We start from the raw sequence: 25,511 nt of genomic DNA, 5'->3' as shown, positions 1-25,511 counted from the left end.
AGAATAGTCCATTCCCTTCTGATCCAGATAAATGGGATCTAAATAACCTTCATAATACCTTTGACTTGGATTTCCCATTCTCTCTTGAGGAAGACATATCTTTGATTGCTTCTGGTGGCATATAATTAACTGTACCAACCTGTATGCCAAAGCACAGAAAACACTAATCAATGAAAATATTTTATTCTGCTTTAGATTTTTTAAAACACAAATGTCAGATTCTTAGAAACTTGAATAATTACGTATTTCAATAATATATTTTAAAAAATCAAGTAACTGACAATGATATTAGGACATAAGTTTCTTCACAACTCCAGAAAAATAAATTGGGTCCATAATCAGAAAAGTTATTCCTTTCAGAATGCTAAGCTTTTTCTATGATTATGATGGGCAACTACCATAAAACTGTAGAGGCTAAAATTATATTAATGGCCATAAACTTGAGGAATTGATATCACTCATTTCTCTGTGCTGGAACAGGCCTAGAATGCTTAAAAAAAAAAAAAAAAAAAAAAAAAAAAATCAACCAACCAACAATTCAAAAATCTAGCTATGTCTCCAAGTATTCCTTGGGCCCATGTCCAGAGTGAGATGAGGCAGGAATCTAAACCATGCAAGAGTTTCCAGTCAGATTATGCCAACCTTAAAAGGCATTTATTTTAGTCTAAAATAAGTGGTTCTGTTTTCAAGCACCGAATACCTGTACTTTAGGGCCTTGCCATAGAGGGAATCTTCAAGTTGATTTACAATTACATGTTCAGCCATATTTTTGATACAAAGAGAAGTTATTATCAAATAGAATTGTTTCAAAGGCATGCTGTTCATCTATTCCTCCTAAAAATAGTCTAGTTTTACTTCTAGGATTATGGCACATCCACAACAGAAATCTGCATACATAGAATACATCATCTTGACTTCAAGCAGGATTATTTTTAGTTATTCTTTGGTGTTATCACCTCAGTTTTTATGGAGACAAATTTATTAAGCTTGTAACTGCATATCGTATTAGAAAAAGGCAGTAGAGTACAATATTATGGTTGTTTCCAATATGAAGCCCCACTTAAGAACTTTTTTTCAAATGCAAGTGATAGGAAAAGCTTTACTTCTCCAGAAGAATGAAATAATCTTACCTCATGGACAATAAAAAAAACATGTAACTGCAATTCCCTCTTTGGTTGCTACCAGGAATCTCTGAGACAAAGTTTCAGGTGAACTCAAGATCATGACAAAGGTGATTTCCAAGACAGGCATTATGCTTCTCTACCTCAGCTATAGGAAAATCATTTCAAAGTGCCAGATTTGTTTCTACCTGATCTTGACTCTCTAAAGTGTATTAAATATGGTTTTTATTCTTATAGTATCTATTCTTAATACAAAGGTTTCAAATCCTTTGAAGAATGAGGTAGGAAAAATAAAATCCCCATTAGCAAAATACTTTACAGGTGAAATGGAACTGAACCGTAGTGGGTAGTAACCAACCATTCGTTAAGTCTTACCTGAGAGTCTTTAACAATACTTGTTGTATCTGGTTGCATTTGATTTGCAATCCCAAAATCAATTAGTTTTAGCATTCCATCAACTATCAGAAAGTTAGCAGGTTTCAGATCACTGTGAACGATGCCTTCAAAATAAAAATCCATTGTAATATCAGACAATGTAAAACATTGTAAGTATAAAATAAATTTCACAATGGGGTGCCTAGGTGGCTCAGTCGGTTGAGTGTCCGACTTCTGCTCATGTCATGATCTCACGGCTCGTGAGTTAGAGCCCTGCATCAGGCTCTGTACCAACAGCTCAGAGCCTGGAGCCTGCTTTGGATTCTGTGTCTCCTCTCTCTGCCCCTCCCCCGCTCACTCTGTCTCTCTCTCTCTCTCAAAAATCAATAAATGTTAAAAAAAAAAAAAAAAAAGAAATTTCACAATCTACTGGCCTAGTTGATTCCTTCGGTCAAAGTAAATGCTCATGTATAATATTTTTTTAATGTTTATTTATCTTGAGAGCGAGAAGAGAGCATGTGAGTTGGGGAGGGGCAGAAAGAGAATCCCAAGCAGGCTCCATACTGTCAGCTCAGAGCCCGATGCAAGGCTCATCTCAATCAACCGTGAGATCATGACCTGAGCCGAAACCAAGAGTCAAACACTTAACCAACTGAGCCACTCAGGAGCCCCTCCTTTTTAATATTTTCTAAAAAGATATAGTACCGGCAATGTACCAAGCACTATTCTCAGTTTGCTGCTTATCTTGAATCATTTAATCCTCACACCAGAACTGGGGTAATTACTATACTAATATTATCCTTTTAAGTGAAAAAACTAAGGCACAGAGATTAAGTAATTTGCTCAAGGTCATAAAACCTAAGTGACAGGGCCTCTGGCTTCAGAGTTTATGATCTTCACCACCCACTAGATAACATCATAAATTATATTGTCAGATGGAAGACCCTAATGCTCCTGACACCTCTATCCCTACAGCCCTGATCTTAATCACTGAATTATCTTTTAACTTATAGGGAGACATGAGGAGAAAAATTACAATTAATCTAGGTTAGCAGTTATTTTTTAAAAAGGATAAGGTAAAAATAAATAAATAAATAAAACAATAAATAAAAAAAATAAAAAGGATAAGGTAAAGGCAGAGAAGCCCTAAAAAGAACCAAGTCCAAGTAAAAAAAAAACAACCTAGGGCTAACAATTGAAAAAGAATAAAACCAACTCCCACACAAGGGACACAATACAAAACGACTATCATAATGAGCACAATAAACATCTCAGATCTTTGGGATGCCTGAACCCCAAAGTCTCAGATCTGCTATAACTGAACTATTTGGACACACAGGATAATGGACTATGTTAATACTAATAAAGATATGGGTATATTTTGCACTATGGATGCATTATGGCTGTGGGGACTTGAGTTCATGCACTATATCCTTTGGTTAATGGTGTTTTAAAGAAATGTTTTTTGTGCCTTCATCTTTAAATGAGCGTCCAAATATTTAGTTTATCTAGTCTAGAGGTGCCAATAACAAATACCTAAAAATCGTAAGATGACACTATTAATGATTATTGTAACTCAGCATATAACGAGTTTTAAAATACCATGTTGATGAATTGTGTAAACTGCCTCCAACATATTTTTCCAGTAACTTTTACGTTCCCATGGATTGATGGATTTTTTCTTTTTAAGCCAACTATTAAGATCTATATTTCCACATTCCATTACCATATAAATGTACTGGTCCGTGATTTCACTGCCATTAAAAACAAAAACAACAACAAAAAAATACATGGTTAGCTTACACTATTAAGACTAAGTATTTATCTTCTTTATCTGTAGAATTATAGCAAAAATAGTGTTCTTTTTATATTAAAAAAAATCCTTACTAATCATAAAGTCGGATGATCTTATCACTGTGTTGTTGTAGTTTATTCAAATAAGCAATTTCATTCCGATAACTATCGATTGTTTGATTATCTGCTTCTTCTAAGTTCACATACTTTATAGCATGTATCTGTTTCTTTTCATTCAATACCTGGAATACCTATATAGAACAAACGAAAAAGTTTAAAATGCACTACTTTTACACTATCACAGTATCTCTAAATTTATTAGAATTTTAGGTTGAGAAATACCGATATGAATAATTAAACGTGTCTGGGCTTATTTTGAGTATTGAAGGGAAAAAAAATATGTTAGGAGAGTTAACAGACCATTCTCAACTACCTATGACAATGGGCATTCAATAACACAAAGACATAAACATAAAAAGTTTTTATAACAACATATAAGAAAGATTATTTAAATTTCATATCTATTCATAACACTGTTGGGTTGCCCTGACCAAAAAAATAACCTAAAGCAAAAGACATTAAAAAATGTTAAGAGGGGTGCCTGGGTGGCTTAAATGGTTGAGTGTCTGACTCTTGGTTTTGGCTCAGGTCGTGATCCCAAAGTCACGGGATAGAGCTCAGCAGGGAATGTGAAGCCTGCTTAAGATTTTCTCTCTCCCACCACAGCTGCCCTCTTCTCTGTTTGCACTCATGCACATGCTCTCTCTTTCATAAATGAAATAAATAAATAAATAAATAATTCAATAAAATGTTAAGAACTACTAAGGGCTTTCATAAAGAGTCAATCATTTCACAGATGGTGTTTTTTCCAGATGCCTGGAATTGGCATCTCATTCATGTGGTATTTTAAAATATGTAATAATTGTAAGCTATTTGTATATTCAGTTGTGAAAAGTAGATTAGATCAAAGTTTATGAATTTTTCTTTAAGTAGGCTTCACACCCAGCTCAGAGCACAATGTGGGGTTTGAACTCACACCCTGAGATCAAAACCTGAGCTCAGATCAAGAATCTGTAGCTTAACTGACTGAGCAACCCAGGCGCCCCAGATTAGGTCCCATTTTCAAAGTCAAGTTGACAAGAACAAGATGTTCCTATAAGCCCACTGTCAGGTATGGGTCAAACAGCTCTGGCTATAATGACAGTCAACTTCTAAGCAATAGGACAGATAATAAATACATTTTGAAAAGTAGAAAATACTGTTAATGTGTCCAACTTTCAGAAAACATGCAAGAGGCATGAGGCTTCTAAAATGCAAGTATACAGGGGAGCCTGGGTGGCGCAGTCGGTTACGCGTCCGACTTCAGCCAGGTCACGATCTCGCGGTCCGTGAGTTCGAGCCCCGCGTCAGGCTCTGGGCTGATGGCTCGGAGCCTGGAGCCTGTTTCCGATTCTGTGTCTCCCTCTCTCTCTGCCCCTCCCCCGTTCATGCTCTGTCTCTCTCTGTCCCAAAAATAAATAAAAAAAACGTTGAAAAAAAAAAAATTAAAAAAAAAAATAAATAAATAAAATGCAAGTATACAAATACAAATGCCATTATAAGCAAGAAAAATTACATTCATTCATCCCTTTAGACAAAATGAAGTAAAATATCATTTATTTAAAAACCATTTAACCTTGACCAGGTCGGGGCAAGGATAAGAAGAGAACGAATGTGTCTATGAGATTCATGCATTTACAACTGTACTAATAAGGACAGTCTATCAAGCAGTCAGGTATAGTTACTTTAAAAATTTAAATATAAAACTAACAAAGTATTACTGGTTTTATTTGCACACACAGCAAATTAGACAAAGAGGGGCATTAAAACAGTGATAGGGCAAGAGACCGCAGAAAAGAGCAAAGGATGATAAAAGGAATTTTAAAACAGTGTAAAGCCACTTTGTATATGGTAAACAGCCTTCTAAACCTCAGAGAATTGAGAGTACCTACCACTCTAGTAGAATTAAAATGTTGTTAGTAGTTCCTACCACACAGGGTTGGAAGGATGACCAAGATGGATGTGTCTGGAATGTAGCAAAGTTAGCTACCATCATTAAGGACAATTAGGACAGAATGAAGTGGACATTTTAAAACCTATTAAAGTTGTCAGGTATATCAGAAAAAGAGATTTGCAAGATATTAAAACTATATAATAAGATCTCAAAGTTTTGAAGGAAATAAAAACTTTTCAATCAACTTTTTGCACGTATGTGCTTTTACTCCCCTACTGCCCCTTTTTTGGCAAAATTCTTGCAATAACTGGTGATTAGATAGCCTCTACTTCCATCTCATAGAGATAGTATCAGAGTTATAATTTTCAGTTTCATGGGAAGTTGGTGAAAGAACTAGACAGGCTAGTATCATGACTATTCCTATTAGCCTCTATGACCTTCCTAAATGTTCTTAATACTGTATAAGTTGGCCACTGCCTAAACTCTAGAATAGAGCATAAATGGTTAGTTTCACAAAGCATGTTACCCTCTTTCCCTGAGGTACATTGATTTTGTCAACTCCACCATAATAATTAAATTAAAAAATGATAATATAATCACACTAAAAAAAATATGGGCCAGTCGTGTCTTTATCATCTGACCCTTCACTTAAGCTAACATCTTCATTATGCTCCAAGGAAAAAATGTTTAAAACACCATCAAGATTATTTTACATCCTCTGAAAACATGCCACTAAATAAGTATCTCACCTGGACACTATTCAACTATAGCTAAAGTGGTTAACAAAAGAATTTCTATTAAAGCAACTAAATCAGATAATTCAAATATATTGATAAAAATCAATTGTCCCTTTATTCCCATGCCTGAAATCTGAGACAAGGGAAACAAGAAAATGTATACAAAAAAGGAATGAATATTATTGAACTGCTACTCATAGTAATGTACACACCTTTTTATAATAAGTTAACAAGACCATCTTAAACAAATCTAGCTATTGTTAGTTGGCTTAGAAAATACAGTAAAACTTAAACCCAAAAGGCTGTGCTTCATACATCATCCTTAACTTATAACAGCAAAACAGTTGAGGAGGGACATTCATTCAACAAATAACTTCACTCTGTCATGTTCTAGGTAGTATTCTAGATAACAGAGCAAACACTGTTGAGCAAATCAGACAAACATCCCTATCTTGATGGAACTATATTCAAGTTCAGGAAGACACAAACAACAAACCAAATAAGTAAATTACAAAGCACAGAGGATGGGCTACAGAGAAAAATAAAGAAGGAAATGGAGCTCACCAGTGACTGGAAGGTTAAGAGTTGTGGTACTAAAGAGTATGGCCAAGGAAGGCCTAATTGAGAAGATATTTGAGCAAAGACATGAGGAGATCTAGAGGAAAACTGACTCTTACGTTAAAATACACCAGGAAAGCAAGGATTAAATCAATGAAACTAGGGATACGGCTATTATAATAATCCAGGTGGAAAGATGGCAGTTGTTTTGAACAAAATGATAATAGTGGAGGTGGTGAGAAATAGGCAAATGTTAGATATGCTCTGAGGTAGAACCAACAAGATTTACCAACTGACTGGGTGTATGTGTGAGAGAAAGTGAGGTCAATTATGATTTCAGAGTTTTTGGCCTAGTTAGTGGAAGAATGAAGTTGCCATTTACTGAACTGGGAAACACTATGGAGCCAGAGTTACGTTTGGGACATATTAAGTTTTAAATATCTAGTAGACACCCAAGGAGAGATAGTGAGCAATGAGACTGGATATACAAGTCTGGAATTCAAGTGGGAGGTCTAAGCTAGAAAGATGTTTAAGAACTGTCAGCATATACATGGTATCTAAAACCATGAGTCTGGACAACACCAAAGGAGTGAAGTGAGTTTAGAAAGAGAAGAAAAGAGGTCAAGGACTAAACCCTGGGGCATTGCACCATTAGGATGGGGGACAAGAACACTTAAAAGGAATGGCCAATTGGAGAAGAGGAAAACTGAGGGAGGCCAAGTGGGAATAAAAAAAAGTTCCAATAAGGAAAGAACAATCAACTCTCCCAAATGCTAAGTAACCCAAATTAAAGCAAAGAATTAGATTTAATAAAAACATTGAGATCACTGGTGATCTTGATAGCAATTGTTTTTGCTAAGTGATAAAGGTAAAAATCTGACTGAAGTGGATTTAAGAGAACCAAATGAGAAGAACTAAAGATGGTAAGTTTAGACAGATCTTTTGAGATGCCTTCCACCCAGAAAAGCAGAACCATGTAAATTTAGAGCTCAAATACATTTAGAAAATGATCTAGTCTAATTCCAGAAACTCTCATTACTAAACTGTTTTTGAAATGAAAAACTCAAAAAACTCAAAATATTAATCATATATCTTGCTGAATCATCCTAAAATATTATTTACAACATGCCCTACCTGATGTTTAGAAAGATTCTTTTATGATAATACATAGCTTCATTTGCCACCCCAAATCCATGTTAATGTCATTTAGAGAAGAAATCTAGAGGCATAGGACATCAGAGGGAAGAACAGAGAATTAGAATTAGGAGATAGGTCTAAAGAGATATGTCATTTGTTGGAAAGAGGGAATGGGAGCAGGGGATAAGGATATTTTTGGCTCAAAAGCAATACGGGCCCCTAGATGTTAAGAAAAAAGAACCCCAAAGGGTAAAAAGACAAAGAAAAGAAAGCTGAAAATATTTTTCTTTCTTAAATATTTAAGATACTTACCTTACTTGAGCCTCCACTTCCTATCTGCTTCAATATGGAATAAATTCTTCCTTTAACTGAAATGCATTCATTTGTTGAAGAGGATGCTGAAATCTAAATAATTAAAATATATAAAGATTCAAAGGTGCAAAGAATATGCCTGAGAAACTAGCTTGCATTTAGTACAGTGAAATGCTTCCAATTTTTAAATTATCTTAAATTTCAAGTAATTAGATATTAGTCATAATATTTTAAAGAGGAAGTTTACATATTTTAGTCAAATTAATAAACTTATTAATATATAGATAGACTTCCAAGGTCTCCCTCTAACTTGCCTTTACTTAATTTAAAAAAAAACTTTTAAATTTAAGTATAGTTGACATACAATGTTCACCTTTACTTCTTAACATAAATAAATAGAAGATTCAGGGGAGAAAACACTTAATGCCAATACACAAACTCACAAGCTATTACTTTTCACCTTATTCTTTTTTCTTATATATCCCTCTTCACTTACATACATGCATAAATAATTATATCTAAGTTCTTCTTCCTCATTTAGCACTACATTATAAGGGAAGCAGTATGCTAGCTCCAGAGTCAATCAGACAAATGCAAATTTCAGCAATGCCCCCCTTCTGCTGAATGATGTTCAACAAGTTAGTTAATTTAAACTTCAGCATCTACCTTGGCAAACTTGTAGCTGATGTACTATTGCAACAGACCCCATTTCCCTTCCCTTATGCCAGAGCTCTCAGAGGATCTATAAATGCTTTGCACAGATGGAGTGCAGTGAGAGGACCCATTCCAAGCTGACAAGAAAGCTGAAGACACAGGGGCGCCTGGGTGGCTCAGTCGGTTAAGCGGCCGACTTCGGCTCAGGTCATGATTTCGCGGTCCGTGAGTTCGAGCCCCGCGTCGGGCTCTGTGCTGACAGCTCGGAGCCTGGAGCCTGTTTCAGATTCTGTGTCTCCCTCTCTCTGACCCTCCCCCGTTCATGCTCTGTCTCTGTCTCAAAAATAAATAAACGTTAAAAAAATTTAAAAAAAAAAAAAAAAAAGAAAGCTGAAGACACAAAGCGCATCTGATTAGCTGATTTACTAAGTTGAAACGGGTCTGTCTGAATAAACCTCAATTTAACCAAGTCCTGCTTTAAATCCCAAATGGTAGAACTCTCTCATGTAATCTCTTTCTTTACCTTTTAACCTCAGGGGTTAAAAAACACTATTGAGTCATGAAATATGTTTTCTGTAAGAAAGTATTAGGCTTTGAAATATGTACCTGTTATTTTTCATTCAGTTATAATTTCAGAAAGGCTTTTCACTACCTACTCCCACCCCTCTTCCTTTCGGAGCATCTTCTCACACTTAAACTGAAAACTTCTGAGAGGGAAGAAAGCAGTTCAATGTTTTTGCCCCCTAACTGCTGACAGTTGTTAGAGTAAGTAATTCTGACTTATTTCTGACTCAATACTAATGTGAAGTTCAGTTTCCTACATAGGACATTCCACATCCCCCTTAGCCCATCCTCCTCACTGTGGCCAGAGTAGTTTTTTTCAAAATGCAAATAAGATCACTTCACTTTCCTGCTCCAACCTGTTACACAGCTTCTTATCCCTCTTGGGGTAAAGTTCAAAGGGCCCAGAGGAACCCTAAGGATCACCTCGTCCCTCTTGGACTCTTTTTAGTTTCCTCCTGACACTGGCCTTTTCTAGAAGGCTCCTGGCCCATTCATGTGGTCATGACTTGACTTCTAGATATCAACTCAAACAGGGTCTGACATGAGGAAGAGTTCAACAAATGTTTTGAATCAATGTATGGACAAACCTGATCATCTTTTTCTCCTTAGTAATTTATTATTCTGCTTCAATCTTCAAAATACTATTTCTCTTTCCATAGGATAATCTATTGTCAGCTTTTTTGTTCTTTATTAATTGCAAAATATACATAACAAAAATTTGCATTTTACTCTACACCCATTAAACAGTAACTCCTCATTCCTCCCTCCCTCTAGACACTGGTGACCATTGTTCCACTTTTTGTTAGCTAATTTTTTTTTTAATCTCTCAATATGTAATAGCTAATTACCTGTTTGTGTGTGTGTGTGTGTGTGTGTGTGTGTTTTGCTGTTTTATTTAAATAACAATTGCTACTATCTTTTCTTTACTAAGTAGCAGGCTCCACTGTACAAGTTCCATATATGTTAACCAATTGAATCTTCACAATTATCCTCTATGGTAGGTATCTTTATTATCCCCACCTTATAGATGATGAAATGGCCACAGAAAATTTAAGTAACTTACAAAAGGTCACACAGTTGGTAAGTAGTGAGGCCAAGAGTCATGGCCAGAAAGCCTCTCTTCAAAGTTCATGCTTTCCACCAGTATTTAGTGGCCACTCAGATAGTTATTAGAAACTAATTTTAATAGTATTGATATCAGGAGTATTTTTTATCCAGATGACAATACAATTGCCTCACCAGCAAAAATTTTCCTATTTTTATAATTACTTTATATTTTAGTAGCATCTTATATTGCTATTCTGATACTCTTGAAAACTTAACTGCATATTAACCAGCCAGTGAAATGAGGCTGCACAGTTAATAGTAGGCTTAAGTAGTGAAACAGAATAAAAAGTTACCTAAATTACAAGACAAATTTTGCCTAGCTATTCAAACTGGATCTTTTGGCCTAGTTCATGAAAAAGCTTCATTAGCTTCTTCAATAACTAACCTCTCAAAGTCACAAGGCACCCTTAATAGGTTTTCCCTATTAAGAGTTTTGCCTAAGAATGGACAAGTTCTTAAGGCCTTTCCTAACAACTAGATGCTATGAAAATAAAATCTTTGGATCATACCTTAAACATATACCATCATAAATAAAATTTATCAAACCTGTAAAGTTTGAAGTGGAGTAACAGGTATTTGCTGCTGCTGCTGCTGCTGCTGGAAACAGGCAAGTTGGCTATAAGGTGTTGACAACTGACAAGCAGGTGGAAAGTCATTCTTTACAACTGGAGTTCTAAAACTAGGAAAGAAATGGTTTTAATTTAAAACATGAAAAATATAGAAACAAGATTCTGACTCAGTGTTTGTGTGATTTTAAAAGATGCATATAAACTTAAATGTATTACATCAAACAGAATCCACATCAGTTTTCATAATATAGCTAAGTTATTTATTCTAGATATACTATCACCAGAAATTTCATTTTGAGGAAATTCTTTCTGAAACTAATTTTTTGTCCCTAGACAAAAAATTCTTACTAGTAAAAATAATAAGATGGCATTTAAAAGTGAAGTTGGGGTTATTTTAGAAAATTTAGCCAATGCAAAGGTCAGCCTATGGCATACGAGTGCTTTTTAACAATAGTGCTCTACAACAGCATGCTATCAGAAAGCCAATTACATTACAGGAGTTTGGACTTTTTTTTTTTTTTTAATTTTTTTTTTAACATTTATTTATTTTTGAGACAGAGAGAGACAGAGCATGAACGGGGGAGGGTCACAGAGAGAGGGCGACACAGAATCCGAAACAGGCTCCAGGCTCTGAGTGGTCAGCACAGAGCCCGACGCGGGGCTCGAACTCACGGACCGTGAGATCATGACCTGAGACAAAGTCGGAGCCCAACCGACCAAGCCACCCAGGTGCCCCCAGGAGTTTGGACTTTTGAGATTAAAGCTGTTGAGTTCACATTTGTGTTTTGCTTATCTTATTCACTATCACATCCTCAACACCTAGAAGAGTGCTTGGCACAAAGGAGTTTAAATACTTGTTGACAATATATAACCTAACTTCACAAAAAATAACTATATCACTATTCTAGTTATCAACTTTCTTTAAAATATTCCACATATGGGGTGTCTAGGTGGCACAATAGGTCAAGCATCCAATTCTTGGCTTCAGCTCAGGTCATGATCTCGCAGTTCATGAGTTCAAGCCCCACATCAGGCTCTGTAGAGAGCCTGCTTGGGATCCCCTCTCTCTCCTTTTCTCTGTTCCTCCCCTGCTCTCTCTCTCTCTCTCAAAATAAATAAATAAACTTAAAAAAAAAATTAAAATATTCCACATTTCATAAAATGAAGTAATATATAGCAAAACTATATTAAATTGGTAAGAGCCCAGGTTATAAAACTTCTAAGGCCAGTTCTAATTAAAATCAAAGATTACATTATGAAAATTAAAAACAAAAGGCATCATGGACTTAAGTTATCCTCTAAGACATTAAAAATATAGCTACTAGTTGGATGATATGATGTGCCACATTCCTTTATTTTCTTTCTTTGAAATGTCATTAATTTGCTTTTGCAATATCCCTGTGTTTCCTATCAATCCACATTGACCATCCAATTTCTTTACTCATCCCTCATTCCCATACACTCAAGTCTTTTACCTTTGAACACTCCCAGAACTATGTGACCTATACAACCAACTTCTTTCAGAAACTATCACATTCCAATTAAAAACTCTCCTTTGCTATAAAATGTAGCTACCCTTTATCATGTATAAGAATGCTAACCTTGGGGCGCCTGGGTGGCGCAGTCGGTTAAGCGTCCGACTTCAGCCAGGTCACGATCTCGCGGTCTGTGAGTTCGAGCCCCGCATCAGGCTCTGGGCTGATGGCTCAGAGCCTGGAGCCTGCTTCCGATTCTGTGTCTCCCTCTCTCTCTGCCCCTCCCCCGTTCATGCTCTGTCTCTCTCTGTCCCAAAAATAAATAAAAAACGTTGAAAAAAAAAAAAAAATTAAAAAAAAAAAAAAAAAAAGAATGCTAACCTTTAAAATACCTCTCTCAGTTACATAAAGATATCCATGTAGCAATGTGTAATTACCAAGAAGTTCTACATATTTAGAGTATTTATAGATTGTAGGTACAAATTACAATAGGACAGAGACTTTTTTTTTTTTTTTAATTTTTTTTTAAACGTTTATTTATTTTTGAGACAGAGAGAGACACAGCATGAACGGGGGAGGGTCAGAGAGAGAGGGAGACACAGAATCTGAAACAGGCTCCAGGCTCTGAGCTGTCAGCACAGAGCCTGACGCGGGGCTCGAACTCACGGACTGCGAGATCATGACCTGAGCGGAAGCCGGAGGCCCAACCGACTGAGCCACCCAGGCGCCCCTAGGACAGAGACTTTCAAAACAATCCTTAAAAATGTATTGTAGCCACCTTCCCCTCCCCTTTTACAGGTGAAATAACTGATGCTCAGAAAAATAATATAAATTTGGAAACTCTTTAAAGTAACAGAGCAGGATTCAACTTCAGATCTATTTAACCCTGAAGCCCATGTTATTTCCACTGTGCCAAACTAGAATGCCAAAAGTAATTACCAGCTCATGTAATCATCCAAGGCACTGCTACTGGGTGTCTTACAAACAGATTTTGGGTCAATCCATTTAGGTGCTGATATTGGTGGTGACTGCTTTGAAACTGAAAAGGCAGGTTGCTCAAAAGTGGTTTGTTTCTGCTAAAAAAAAAAAAAATCACGATTTACAGTTTTTAGACACCTGTTCAATAGCTTTACAAACATTTTAATTTCTAAAAGAAAAAATAATGTAATACACAAACATGCTAAAATAAGTAAACATATGTATTCCAGACTTCCAATAACTTTTTAGTATAGCTTTCACTCTAAGTTCTGAAGCCTATTATATTTTCTTCAAAAGGATTACAAGGAGAGGGAAGACTCATGGTATTGTTTAACAAAACAAGATCTAATATCCTCTGCCATCAGGACTACTATAACCATTACTGAACTTCTATAATCTAAATAAGTACTCTGTACTTCTGAAAACTTAGCTTCCTTTAATCAATAAAACCACAGTATATGGGATATAGGAATGGGTAGCTAAAGTGCAATTAAGGAAATGGTCAGAAGGGAGGAAGAAATTATTAATCAGAAGTAGGTGAAAGTTATCCAGAGCCTAATATCCTCAAGGAATGATGGGGAGTCACTAGGATGTCCAGAGATGATAGCAATGAGCAAGGAACAGGATGGTATATCCAAAAAACAGGAGCCTCAAAAGGTCAGGGCTCTGTAAGAGAAGAAATGATCTGGATATAGCTACAGGGAGTTTTTAGCTATAAGGTAAGTGAGATGTGAAATAAAAACAATCTCTGCTTGAGAGGGCTGCTGGAGAAGCAGTGACTTCAGGAAACCACCTAATTCCTTTTTCTTCTTTTCATAAGTATGCTATCCAGTGGATTTTAGTATGTTCACAAGAGTACACAATCAGCACTATTTAATTACAGAACCTTTTCATCATCCTAAGAAACTCCATATCCATTAGTGGTCACCCTCCGTTCTCCACTCTTCCTAGTCTCTGGCAGCCGCTAATCTACTTTCTGCCTTTATATGGATTTGCCTATTCTGGACATTTCTTATAAATGGGATCACATAATATGTGGCCTTTTGTGATAGATTTCTTTCACTTAGCATGTCTTTAAAGTTCATCCATGTTGTAGCATTTGTTAGTACTTCATTACCTTTCATTGTGGAATAATAAAATGAAATAATGAAATTAAAGTACCAAATTTTGTTTATTCACTCACCAGCTGTTGGATATTCGGGATTATTTCCACTTTTGGCAATTATGAATAATGCTGCTATGAACATGCAAGTACAAGTTTTTGTGTGGATATAGATTTTCAGTTTTCTTGAGTATATACTTATAAGTAGAATTGCTAGATCATATGATAACTCTATATTTAGCCTTCTGAGAAACTGCCATACCATTTTCCAAGTAACTACACCATTTTATATTCTTACCAGTAGTACATGAGGGTTCCAATTTATCCACTTCATCACCAACATTTGTTATTGTCTCTTTTAAATTATAGCATCTTAGTGGGTATGCAGTGGTATCTCATTGTGGTTTTGATTTGCATTTCCCTAATGACAAATAAATGGTTTTGAGTCCTCTCACCCTGCTATTGACTTTCAAGTTTCAAAAAGAAAAAAGAAAAGATGCTGTTTCATATGATCCATGATTTAACCTATCAGGATTCTTCCCATCTAATATTTATTATTTACTTTATTACTTAGATCTTTAATTAAATAAGATAAAGTCTCTTCAATAAATGGTGTTGGGAAAACTGGACAGCAACAAGCAAAAGAATGAAACTGAACCACTTTCTTGCACTATATACAAAAATTAAATCAAAATGGATTAAAGACTTGAATGTAAGACCCTACACCATAAAAGTTCTAGAAGAAAACACAGGCAGTAGGCTCCCTGACAGGAGTCTTAGCAAGGATTTTTTTTGGATGTGATACCAAAAGCAAAGGCAACAAGGCAACAAAAGCAAAATAAGTAAGTGGGGCTATAATTGAACTTAAAGAGCTTCTGCGCAGGAAAGGAAATCATTAACAGAATGAAAAGGCAAACTACTGAATGGGAGAAAATATATGCAAATCATGTATCTGATAAGGGGTTAATATCCAAGATATATAATGAACCCCTACAATTCAATAGCAAAAAAGCAAACAATCCAATTAAAAATTGGGCAGAATATGTAAATATGTCTAAACATATAGACATTTTTCCAAAGATATATAGATAGCCAACAGGTAGAGAAAAAGACGTTCAACATCACTAATCATCAGGGAAATACAAATCAAAACCACATTGAGATACCACCTCATACCTGTTAGAATTTTGTCAAAAAGACAAAAGCCTCATACCTGTTAGAATTTTGTCAAAAAGACAAAAACTAATAGTGTTGGCAAGGATGTGGAGAAAAGAGAATTCTTGTGCAATATTGGTAGGAATGTAAATCAGTGCAGCCACTATAGAAGACAGTAGGAAGGTTCCTCAAAAAATTAAAAATAGAACTATCATATGATCCAGCAATTCCACTTCTGGGTATTTATCCAAAGAAAATGAAAATACTAACTCAAAAAGATACAATCTTATGTTCACTGCAGCATTATTTACTACAGTCATGACATGGAAACAACCTAAGTGTCCACTGATGGATGAACAGATAAAGAAAATATGGTGTGTGTATATATATATAGTATACAGTGGAGTATTTGCCATAAAAGAGAATGAAATCTTGCCATTTGTGACATGGATGGACGCTGATGGCATTAAGTGAAATAAGCCAGATATAGACAAATACTGCATAATATCACTTACCTATGAATTAAAACAAACAAACAAACCAAAAAATGACTTCATAGATTCAGAGGGCAAATTAATGGTTGACAGCGGTGGGGATGGGTGGTGGACGAAACAGGTGAAAGGGATCAAAAGATACAAAGATAGGGTACCAGGGTGGCTCAGTCTGTTAAGCATCTGACTTTGGCTCAGGTCATGATCTGGAGGTCCATGAGTTTGAGCCCCATGGCAGGCTCTGTGCTGACAGCTCAGAGCCTGGAGCCTGCTTCAGATTCTGTGTGCCTCTCTCTGCCTCTCTCTCTCTCTCTAATATAAAGAAACATTAAATAAAGACATACAAAGGTATTTCCAGTTACAAAATAAGTTATGAGGATGCATGTGTAGCATGGTGGCTATATTTATTAATACTATATGCATATTTGAAAATTGCTAAGAGAGTAAATCTTGTAAGTTTCACCATAAGAAAAAAAATTGTGTAGCTGTATGGGTACAGATGTTAATTGAACTTATTATGGTGATCACTTCATAATTCAAATATTGAGTTAGATTGTACACCTGAAACTGATGTTATATGTCAATTACACCTCAATAAAAGAAAACACAAAAATACTTATTTTTCATAAAATATCTATACTCACATGTGATTTATTATTGTTATTTTTAGTAAGTTAATAAATATTTTTAAAATGTCTGTTTTACTTTCTAATACAGTAAATACAGATAAATATAACTTACATAAACAAAGCTCTTTAGTGGTCTTGATAATGAAGAGTGTAAAGAGGATCCCAACACAAAAACATGTGAGAACCCACTGAGTTAGAATATAACTGAAAGTAGTGAGGACAGTATAGCCATGGACTATATATAGTATGACTCTCTAGTAACCTACCAGATCATTCCTTCTGAAATGACCTTTGACCATTGGGAATGATCATTCAACCTGTTATAAATTCACATACAGTGTCTAGTCTATATTTTTCTATTTTATCCATGGGATAATAGGAAATTATCAAATCTTTTGGTACACAGCATTGCACTGGTTCAGGGGTCAGCATATTGTATTCTGTAAAGGGCAAGGTAGTAAACATATGGGGCTTTTTAAGGCAGAGTCTCTGTTGCAACTACTCAATTCTGCTGTTACAGTTCAAAAGCAGCCCTAGACAGTAATAAATGGGGATGGTTGTCTTCCAGTAAAACATACTTTACAGACAGGCTGAGAACTAGATTTGACTGATAGGCTATAGTTTGCTGACCCCTGCACCAGTCTACCAGAAATCCAAAAGCACCACTGAAAATAAAAAAAGACTTCAGCTTGACATACTTTTACTGAATCTGTCACTAGTAGTGATCATTGTTTTGTGAATAATAAGAAACATCCTTTAAGTAAACTATTCCACTAAAAATGGTACATAAGGATTTAATAAAAGAAAAAAATTTAACATGACCATCACATTACAAATAATGGCAATGTTACACTTTAGAGGAAAAGAAAGTTACCTCTGTATCAACTTTTTGGGCTGTGTCTGGAATCTGCCACTGATTTGAAGATACAGCAGGATTCTGGTTTATACATTCTGACTTTCTCTTAGACTGCCATTGTTTCTGGTTACTCTCTGGAACCTTTGGTTCTTGATGTTCCTTAATTTCTGAAATTGCATTTGTTGTTGTTATCAATAAAAGGAAAGAATATTTGATAATAAAATTAAATCTGAAATACGAAACATGTTACAAACTATATTAGTACAAAGAGAGAAGGGGTGCTTTGGTTGCTCAGTTGGTTAGGTGACCGACTTAGGCTCAGGTCACGATCTAGCAGTTTGTGAGTTCGAGCCCCACATCAGGCTCTGTGCTGACAGCTCAGAGCCTGGAGCCTACTTTTACTTGAATTATGACTAAGTTATGTTTATTCTTAAATGTGAAGTTTGCTTAACATGTGAAAATCAATTTGATTTGCCATAATAACAGGACTAAGAAGAAAAATACATGATCAACTCAATAAATGCAGAAAAAGCATTTGACAAGATTCAACAGTCACAAAAAATATCTAATGATAATCTAGGTATAAAGCAAAATTCACTGTTTTGGAATTTGATTAAGAGTAGATAAAAAATCTACAGCAATTATTTCATACAAAGGTAAAATATGGAAAGCTTCCCTCTAAAATAAGTAATAAGATTGCCCACCTATCATCTCTTCTATTCATTATGATGTTACATGCAATACAAAGAAAAAAATGAAGGTTAAAAGGATAAGGAAAAAATGTTATATTATTTTCTTTCTATGAAAGAATTCATAGAAAAATGTTAGAATTATTCCGTGAATTTAGTAACTCACTGACTATATCTAAGATCAATAGCTAAAACCAGCTGTATTTTTATATACCAGCAATGAGGTAGAAGATGAAAAAATAGCTTAAAAATATTCCATTCACCATCACAGCATTGAAAATGCCAGGTATCTAGCAAGAACTCTAGCAAAAGAGAAGGAAAAACCTCTAACAGAAAATAGTTCTCGATAACATCTTAAATACTACTTAAATGAATGAAGGGATATATGCCAGATTAGTGGATTAGAAAACCTATCTGATAAATGCCAACCTGTCCCATTAAGATCTCAATAAAAAAATCCCATTTTAAAAAAAGAATCTGGTAGATTCTAATATGTATATGGAAACCCAAAAGGCCCAATAGCTGATACAGCCTTGAAGATGAATGAAGTTGGAAGATTTTCAATTGATTGCAGTAAATAAGATAGTATTGGCACAAAGATCTATGGAACAGAGAAGAATCCAAAACCAGATATCACAGGATATCTAATTTATAATTCACTAAGGGAGGGGCGCCTGGGTGGCTCAGTCAGTTAAGCATCAGACTCTTTTGGATCAGGTTATGATCTCATGGTTCATGAGTTTTGAGTCCTACGTCAGGCTCTGTGCTGACAACGTGGAGCCTGTTTAGGATTCTGTCTCCATCTCTCTCTCCCCCTCCCCTGCTCATTCTCTGTCTCTCTCTCAAAAATAAATAAATAAACATTATAATTCACTGACGGGAAAAGAGGGTCTTTTCAATAAATGATGCTGGACCGACTGGATATCCACATGAGGAAAAAAAACAACAGAATCTTGATACATCATCTTACTTATACACAAATATTAAATTCAGTTAGAATATAAGTCCATATGTGAAAAGCAAAATGATAAATCATCTAAAATATGCAGAATTATCATTACAATCTTGGAGCAGGCATAGATTTGTTAAAAGACATAGGAAATACCACAAAGGAAAAGACTGATAAATTAAAATGCATAATAATTAAGAATTTCTTTTCCAGGGCGTCTGGGTGGCTCAGTCGGTTAAACGGCCGACTTCAGCTCAGGTCACGATCTCGCGGTCCGTGAGTTTGAGCCCCGCATCGGGCTCTGGGCTGATGGCTCAGAGCCTGGAGCCTGCTTCCGATTCTGTGTCTCCCTCTCTCTCTGCCCCTCCCCCGTTCATGCTCTGTCTGTCTCTCTCTGTCTCAAAAATAAATAAAACGTTAAAAAAAAAAAAAAAAATTAAAAAAAAAAAAAAAAGAATTTCTTTTCCTAAAAAGTCTTCACTACATAATGGGAGAAATTACTTGCAACACACATATGCAACAAAGGATATGTATCTAGATGATATAAATATCTCCTAGAAATCAATGAGAAAAAGAAAGAAAACCCAATAGAAAAACTGGCAAGAGTTTCAAACAAGTACTTCACAAGAGAATATCCAAATGGCCAATAAACATAAAAAAAGATGTTCAACATCATAAACCATCAGAGAAGCGCAAATTAAAACCACAGTAAGATATCACTTAGCAGCATCCAAATGTCTAAAATTAAAAACCAACAATAAAACAGCTGGGACTAATATGGAGCAAGAGCAACATCCCTGCTGGTCCAAGGGACCACCATTCTAGAAAACTGGCACTATTTGCCAAAGTTGAACATACACACATTCTGTGACCCTACAACCCCACTCTTTGGATACACTCAAAAGAAACGCGTATGAATGGAATGATATTTCAACAGACCGTACTCTCATGATTTGGGTGATTTTGTAATTGGCAGTTTTACTATATAATAAAGTATTACTGGCACTGTATAGGTACTCAACAAGTATTTACTGAAAAACATTAAATTAGGTATAAGATTAGTATTATTAACAAGCATATTTGGTAAAGATAATTTTTCAGTAATACCAGTTTATGATAGATGCCATGAAAATATCCTTCAAATACTAGGAAAAGGAATCTATTCCAAATCAAAATAATGGCAAATAGACCATTCTAGAGTGAATAACAGTCTCAGTTTGCTGGGAACTGACGGTCATTCTGCTATATATAGAACTTTTCAGGGCTAACACCAGAGAAGTTCCAGTCTGGAAACCAAAGAGTCTGAACAAGCCTAGTATGTCCCAGTTTTCCTCTTCAGTCCAATTAAAGAAAACCATTAGTCAATCTGGTAAACTTTGTTTGGACAAGGATCATCCAATTCATGATCTTGTTCAAAAATCTCTAATGGTACTCTGATATCTACAAAAAAAAAAATGTAAGCGTGGAGTTCAGTTTACCTAGTTTTACCTTCTTCTGTATGACCTGTTATAGTTTTCTGCATAGACTATCTTTTGTTCCTAAAATATTTTATTCTTTTGTTTTCATTATTTCCTCCATCTGAAATACTCTATCACTGCCATTTCTTCCTATTTAAACCTAAATAGTTCTTCACCTTTCTTCTCCATAAAACATGTTCTTACCCTAAACCAAATAGTTCCTCACATTTCTCCTTCTTCTGAATTCTCACAGCATTTTATTTATGTGCTTCTCAATATGCCCTCTAAAATTCTACACAGCATTATATTTATCAGTCTGTCTCCCACACTGGATGGCAATCTCCTTGGGACTGTTTCATTCATTTATATCCCCTTAGAACATATCATACTACTCATATAGTAGAAAATCAAATGTCTGATAAAAAAGAGAATTATCATAAAGATACAGCTTGTGTTTTTTTCCAGAAAAGTATTTGTCAAGCCAACTGAAAAACCTAACTCAGCCCCAATGTACTTTCCCTCCACGCTTGCTTTTACACAGCTTTTAGCCAAATAAACTTCCACTGCTACAGAATTCAACACTTTTCATAGACTCTATATAATTCAATTGACATACAAGATAAAGGGACATATAGTCTTACATTGTAATTTGTAGATGGCTGGTCAACTTTCACAAGCACCAGAGTGCTATTCTTAATAAAAGCCTATTTTGTCTCTCTTACCTTCTAATTTTGATAGAAGACTTGATTCAGTTTTATTCTTCAAGGTTACTGAATCTGTAATAAGTTCAGAACTCTTCTCATCCGACATCAGAGGTTCCTTGGAATGGATATTTTGAATAGACTACATGAAAAGAATAAGACATAAAAATAATAAAGTCTCATAAACAGTAATAGTACAAATTTGTCTTAGTGTTCAATAGACTAAAGTCTCATCTATGTGAAAAGATTGCTAAGAAAATTATCTACTATAATCAGATATAGACTCACAAACTGAAAAAAGATTAACTTCTTGAATTATTGACTAGAACAGTGGAACTGGCCATAACCATAAATTTGGCCAATGTGCTTTCAATGGACATAATCAACTCATAAAATATAATCACTTAAAAAGAGAGGTTGAAAATTTGAATATAACATAAGACATGCCTCATTATTTTGTGACTATGATGGTATTTTATCCCCAAAATAACATTAGTGAAAATTAAGATTTGCATAAGTCTAAAACAGTAGTTATTCTAAAATCCAAAAAGTAAACTTTTTAAACAACTATGCACTATTCTCTAAGGTAGCTATGATCAGTTAAAATAATAAGCATAGACCATGAAAAAGATGAATTACAAAAAATATAAACTTGAAAAGACCCACATTTGAGGCCAGGGGTTGAACTCAAGTACAATAAGAACAGTATGAGACTAAAACTGTTTCCAGTCTTTGCATTTACAAAGACACATCACAATTTACTCTCATTGCTATATAAGATGTCCTGTCAGAACATATGATTAAACACACCAGCCAAGAAACAGAATTTGAGGGGAATGACTCCCCTAGCTATTCCCAAACCCAACTAATCTGTTTAAATATAAGCATGATAAGTATTATGTCAAAGTTATCCCAGGAGATCATTGATCATTTCTCTACATGAAATGTATATGTTCCTCAACTTTGGAGGAACAGTTTAGGACTTCTGTACCACTTCCCACTAGTGGTCCTGTATCTCTTGGGGCTTCAGGAACACTGTTGGACCCCTTCCCTGGGAAAAACTCCATGGATCCTAGATCAGGAAACCTTGCTCCATATAAAGATTTAAAAATTAAGATACCTTTAAATTTCTCAATTCACTGGAATCATTTCCACTTGATTTAGATCCAGGTACAATCATATCTTGGCGTTCTGATCCAGAGGTCTGTCTGCTACCCACAAACCAAAATAGTTTTAATGCTTAATTTGAAATTAATCTTTTTAATGTGCTATTTTTTCCATTTTAAAATTGACTTCTTAACAATATATACACTTTTTAATTGGAAAGATCTCTTGAAAAATTATTTTTAAAAATAACATGATTGTAGTACAAATGTAATGAAGTTAGGTGCTGGGCAATGACGAAAAGGACAGATAAGTGGTAGGTGATTGTGTACTTCATAACGTAATAAGTAACAATTGGGGCTAAGTAGGAATGTGGTAAAGAAGGGGACAGCAGTATGTAGGTGAAACCACACTCCGAAATGCAAGCAGCTTAAGGAAAAGGACTAGAGTATAAACCTTTCCATAGGCCTCCACAGTGCCAACCATACAGTGTATCATGGCAAGCACCAAGAAAATGGCTGGTTTTGTTTTATTTTTATTTTTTTATAATGGGAGAAAGTCTCCTTTTATTATTCGGAGAGGTATTTAAAATGGAGACAAGAAAAAAGTCATCTCATAAGATTCTGGACAACCAAAATATGCTTAGTATCTATCTTTAGTCAAGTGCTAAGTATAACCGAATTTTAATTAAAGATGCCAACTAAAAACAATCAGGGGAGCCTGGGTGGCTTAGTCAGTTAAGCATCCAATGACTCTTGATTTCAGCTCAGGTCATGATCTCACAGCTCGTGGGTTTGAGCCCTGCATTGAGCTCTGCGCTGACAGCATGAGCCAGCTTGGGATTTTCTGTCTCCCTCTCTCTCTGCCCCTCACCCTCTCCTGCTTGTGCACACACGTGTGCTCACTCTCTTTCTCAAAAATGAATAAATAAACATTTTATAAATAAATAAATAATAAAAACAACCTGTTGTATTTCTGAAGTTTATTTGCAAAATGATTCTCTGGAATCCAAGGGGCTTTTTCTAATAGAAATAAGGTTATCAAGAATGGTTAGAGTTAAGAACAGACCAGAATAATTCCCTTAGCTAAGTTGGAAAACTAGATTCCCGCTTCTTTTAAGGGGATAAATATCCAGGTTGAAGAAAGGAGAACACATTGGACGTGATGAACAATATTTCATCTCTACCTGCTCTGCCCCACCTCTTGATGCCCTGGGCTCTGTAGCAAATGAGTGAATTAATCATCTTTCCCACTGATAGTTATTCTTTTCCCTGAACTTGCTAGCAAAGAAACTGTTCCTAGACCTCCTTCCACCCCTGCTATGAAGACTTTCACAAACATAAGAAACGGATTCTTACCAGAGAAACTACCCATAAGCGAGAAATGCCCAGATACTAGGAGTTTTTACCCCAAAGATGTCTGCATATATCTTTTAAGCTTAATGTTGATTTAATATTTTTTCCTCCATGTTCCATAATTTGTTAATCATTCCTTTTTTTTTTTTTTTTTAAGATTTTTACCTTTAAGTAATCTCTACACCTCACATGGGGCTCAAACTCACAACCCTTACCTAGATCAAGAGTCACATGTTCCACCAACAGAGCTAGCCAGGTGCCCCCATTTCTTTAATTTTTAATGAGTGAAAAGCAAAATAAAGTCACATTCCCCACTCATTCCTTTGTCCCTAACCTTTAATACTAAGTAAAAATACTTAATCATAATTACTATTATGCAATAAAAAACTGTGTGACCATTCTGTCATCAATCTTTAAGTATTGAAAACAAATTAAAAAATTAAAATTCAAACATACCTTTTTGTAAAACTTGGTACAAGTGAATCATCTGTCTTCCCATAATCCGGGCTACTTAGAAGGTTAACTGGGACTCTTCCAAAAGGGCATGACTAGAAATGTTTTGAAAGATTAAGTAACCAACTAGGAAATAAGTATAGACCTCACCACTATCACTTTAATCAAGGTACATTAAAAATAACTTACCCGTTTAGCTTTCTTTGTTTGTTTCAAGGGATTTCGATGACCTATTTCTGCATCTTGAGGGGGCAAGTTTTCTCTATACAGGAAGAAAATACCCCAATTTTTAAAAGAATAATATTAATAGGAATTGCCATTAACTGCCAATGTTATTACTCTAACACTAAAATACAGATGTAGATGTATAAATAACATAAATGTATGATGAACATCTAAAAAACAGATTCAGTTTCATTACCCATACAAAAACTTGGCTTTAGTAGTCTGTCCTCTGGAATCACAACTGATGTTCCTATTCTGTAAATGTCCAAGTGAATTGGGGAATGATTCTTGAGCAGTTAATATTGCAGATGCTATAAAAAAATTTAAATTGTAGTTAAATTTATAAAGACATAAGAAATACACAAAAAGTAACCTCACAAATATGAATACTTAAAAAGATAATTCAGGGGCACCTCGGTGGCTCAGTCAGTTAAGAATCTGACTTCAGCTCAGGTCACAATCTCGTGGTTCATGATTTCGAGCCCCACATCAAGCTCTATGCTTGATAGCTCAGAGCCTGGAGCCTGCTTTGGATTCTGGGATTCTGTGTCCCCCTCTCTCCCTGCCCCTCCCCCATTGTACTTTCTCTCTCTCTCTCAAAAAAAAAAAAAAAAAAAAAAAAAGATAATTCATAGTAAACATTTGTCCCCAAATAAGATATGCAGACATGAAGATGTTGTGAAGATAATTCTCTAAGTATACATGTAATGGTTTCAAAATTACATAATTGTTTCCCCAGAATAAAGGTATATTCCTTATTTCTAAAAAGTCATTCTCTTGCTTAGACTGAATTTTTTAATTTACTAATGAGTTTGATTAGTAAAAAAAAAAAAAAAAAAATTCCAACAGGGTTAATAAAGATTTTGGTACTTCTAAAAGCCCTACACCTCCTTTACATCTGAAATTTAATCTGAGATTTTGATCATTCTACACAGATGGTATTTTTCTTTAAAATGTTATCCTGAACTCTT

At 35.2% G+C, this 25,511-nt stretch overlaps 1 protein-coding gene across 6 annotated transcripts in view; it reads right to left on the bottom strand.

Moving 5' to 3' along the window:
* Window positions 1-25,511, bottom strand: part of TTK (TTK protein kinase) — a 41,779-nt gene that overhangs the window by 7,335 nt on the left and 8,933 nt on the right. For 3 of the 6 annotated variants that reach the window (XM_058734539.1, XM_058734542.1, XM_058734541.1), the window contains 13 exons: window positions 24,737-24,851; window positions 24,505-24,577; window positions 24,319-24,410; window positions 22,524-22,614; window positions 21,425-21,545; window positions 17,626-17,774; window positions 13,336-13,472; window positions 10,899-11,031; window positions 8,028-8,120; window positions 3,384-3,541; window positions 3,099-3,250; window positions 1,497-1,621; window positions 59-139 (listed from right to left, as the gene is read on the bottom strand). In XM_058734539.1, coding sequence (XP_058590522.1) covers window positions 59-139; window positions 1,497-1,621; window positions 3,099-3,250; window positions 3,384-3,541; window positions 8,028-8,120; window positions 10,899-11,031; window positions 13,336-13,472; window positions 17,626-17,774; window positions 21,425-21,545; window positions 22,524-22,614; window positions 24,319-24,410; window positions 24,505-24,577; window positions 24,737-24,851 — 1,520 coding nt within the window. The remainder of the gene's footprint in view (window positions 1-58; window positions 140-1,496; window positions 1,622-3,098; window positions 3,251-3,383; window positions 3,542-8,027; window positions 8,121-10,898; window positions 11,032-13,335; window positions 13,473-17,625; window positions 17,775-21,424; window positions 21,546-22,523; window positions 22,615-24,318; window positions 24,411-24,504; window positions 24,578-24,736; window positions 24,852-25,511) is intronic. The other 3 variants (XM_058734544.1, XM_058734545.1, XM_058734543.1) reach the window with 3 other exon arrangements.

This window comes from Neofelis nebulosa, chromosome 6 (assembly GCF_028018385.1).
Source record: "Neofelis nebulosa isolate mNeoNeb1 chromosome 6, mNeoNeb1.pri, whole genome shotgun sequence".
NCBI lineage: Eukaryota > Metazoa > Chordata > Mammalia > Carnivora > Felidae > Neofelis > Neofelis nebulosa.
This window is presented reverse-complemented; position numbering and strand designations above follow the sequence as displayed.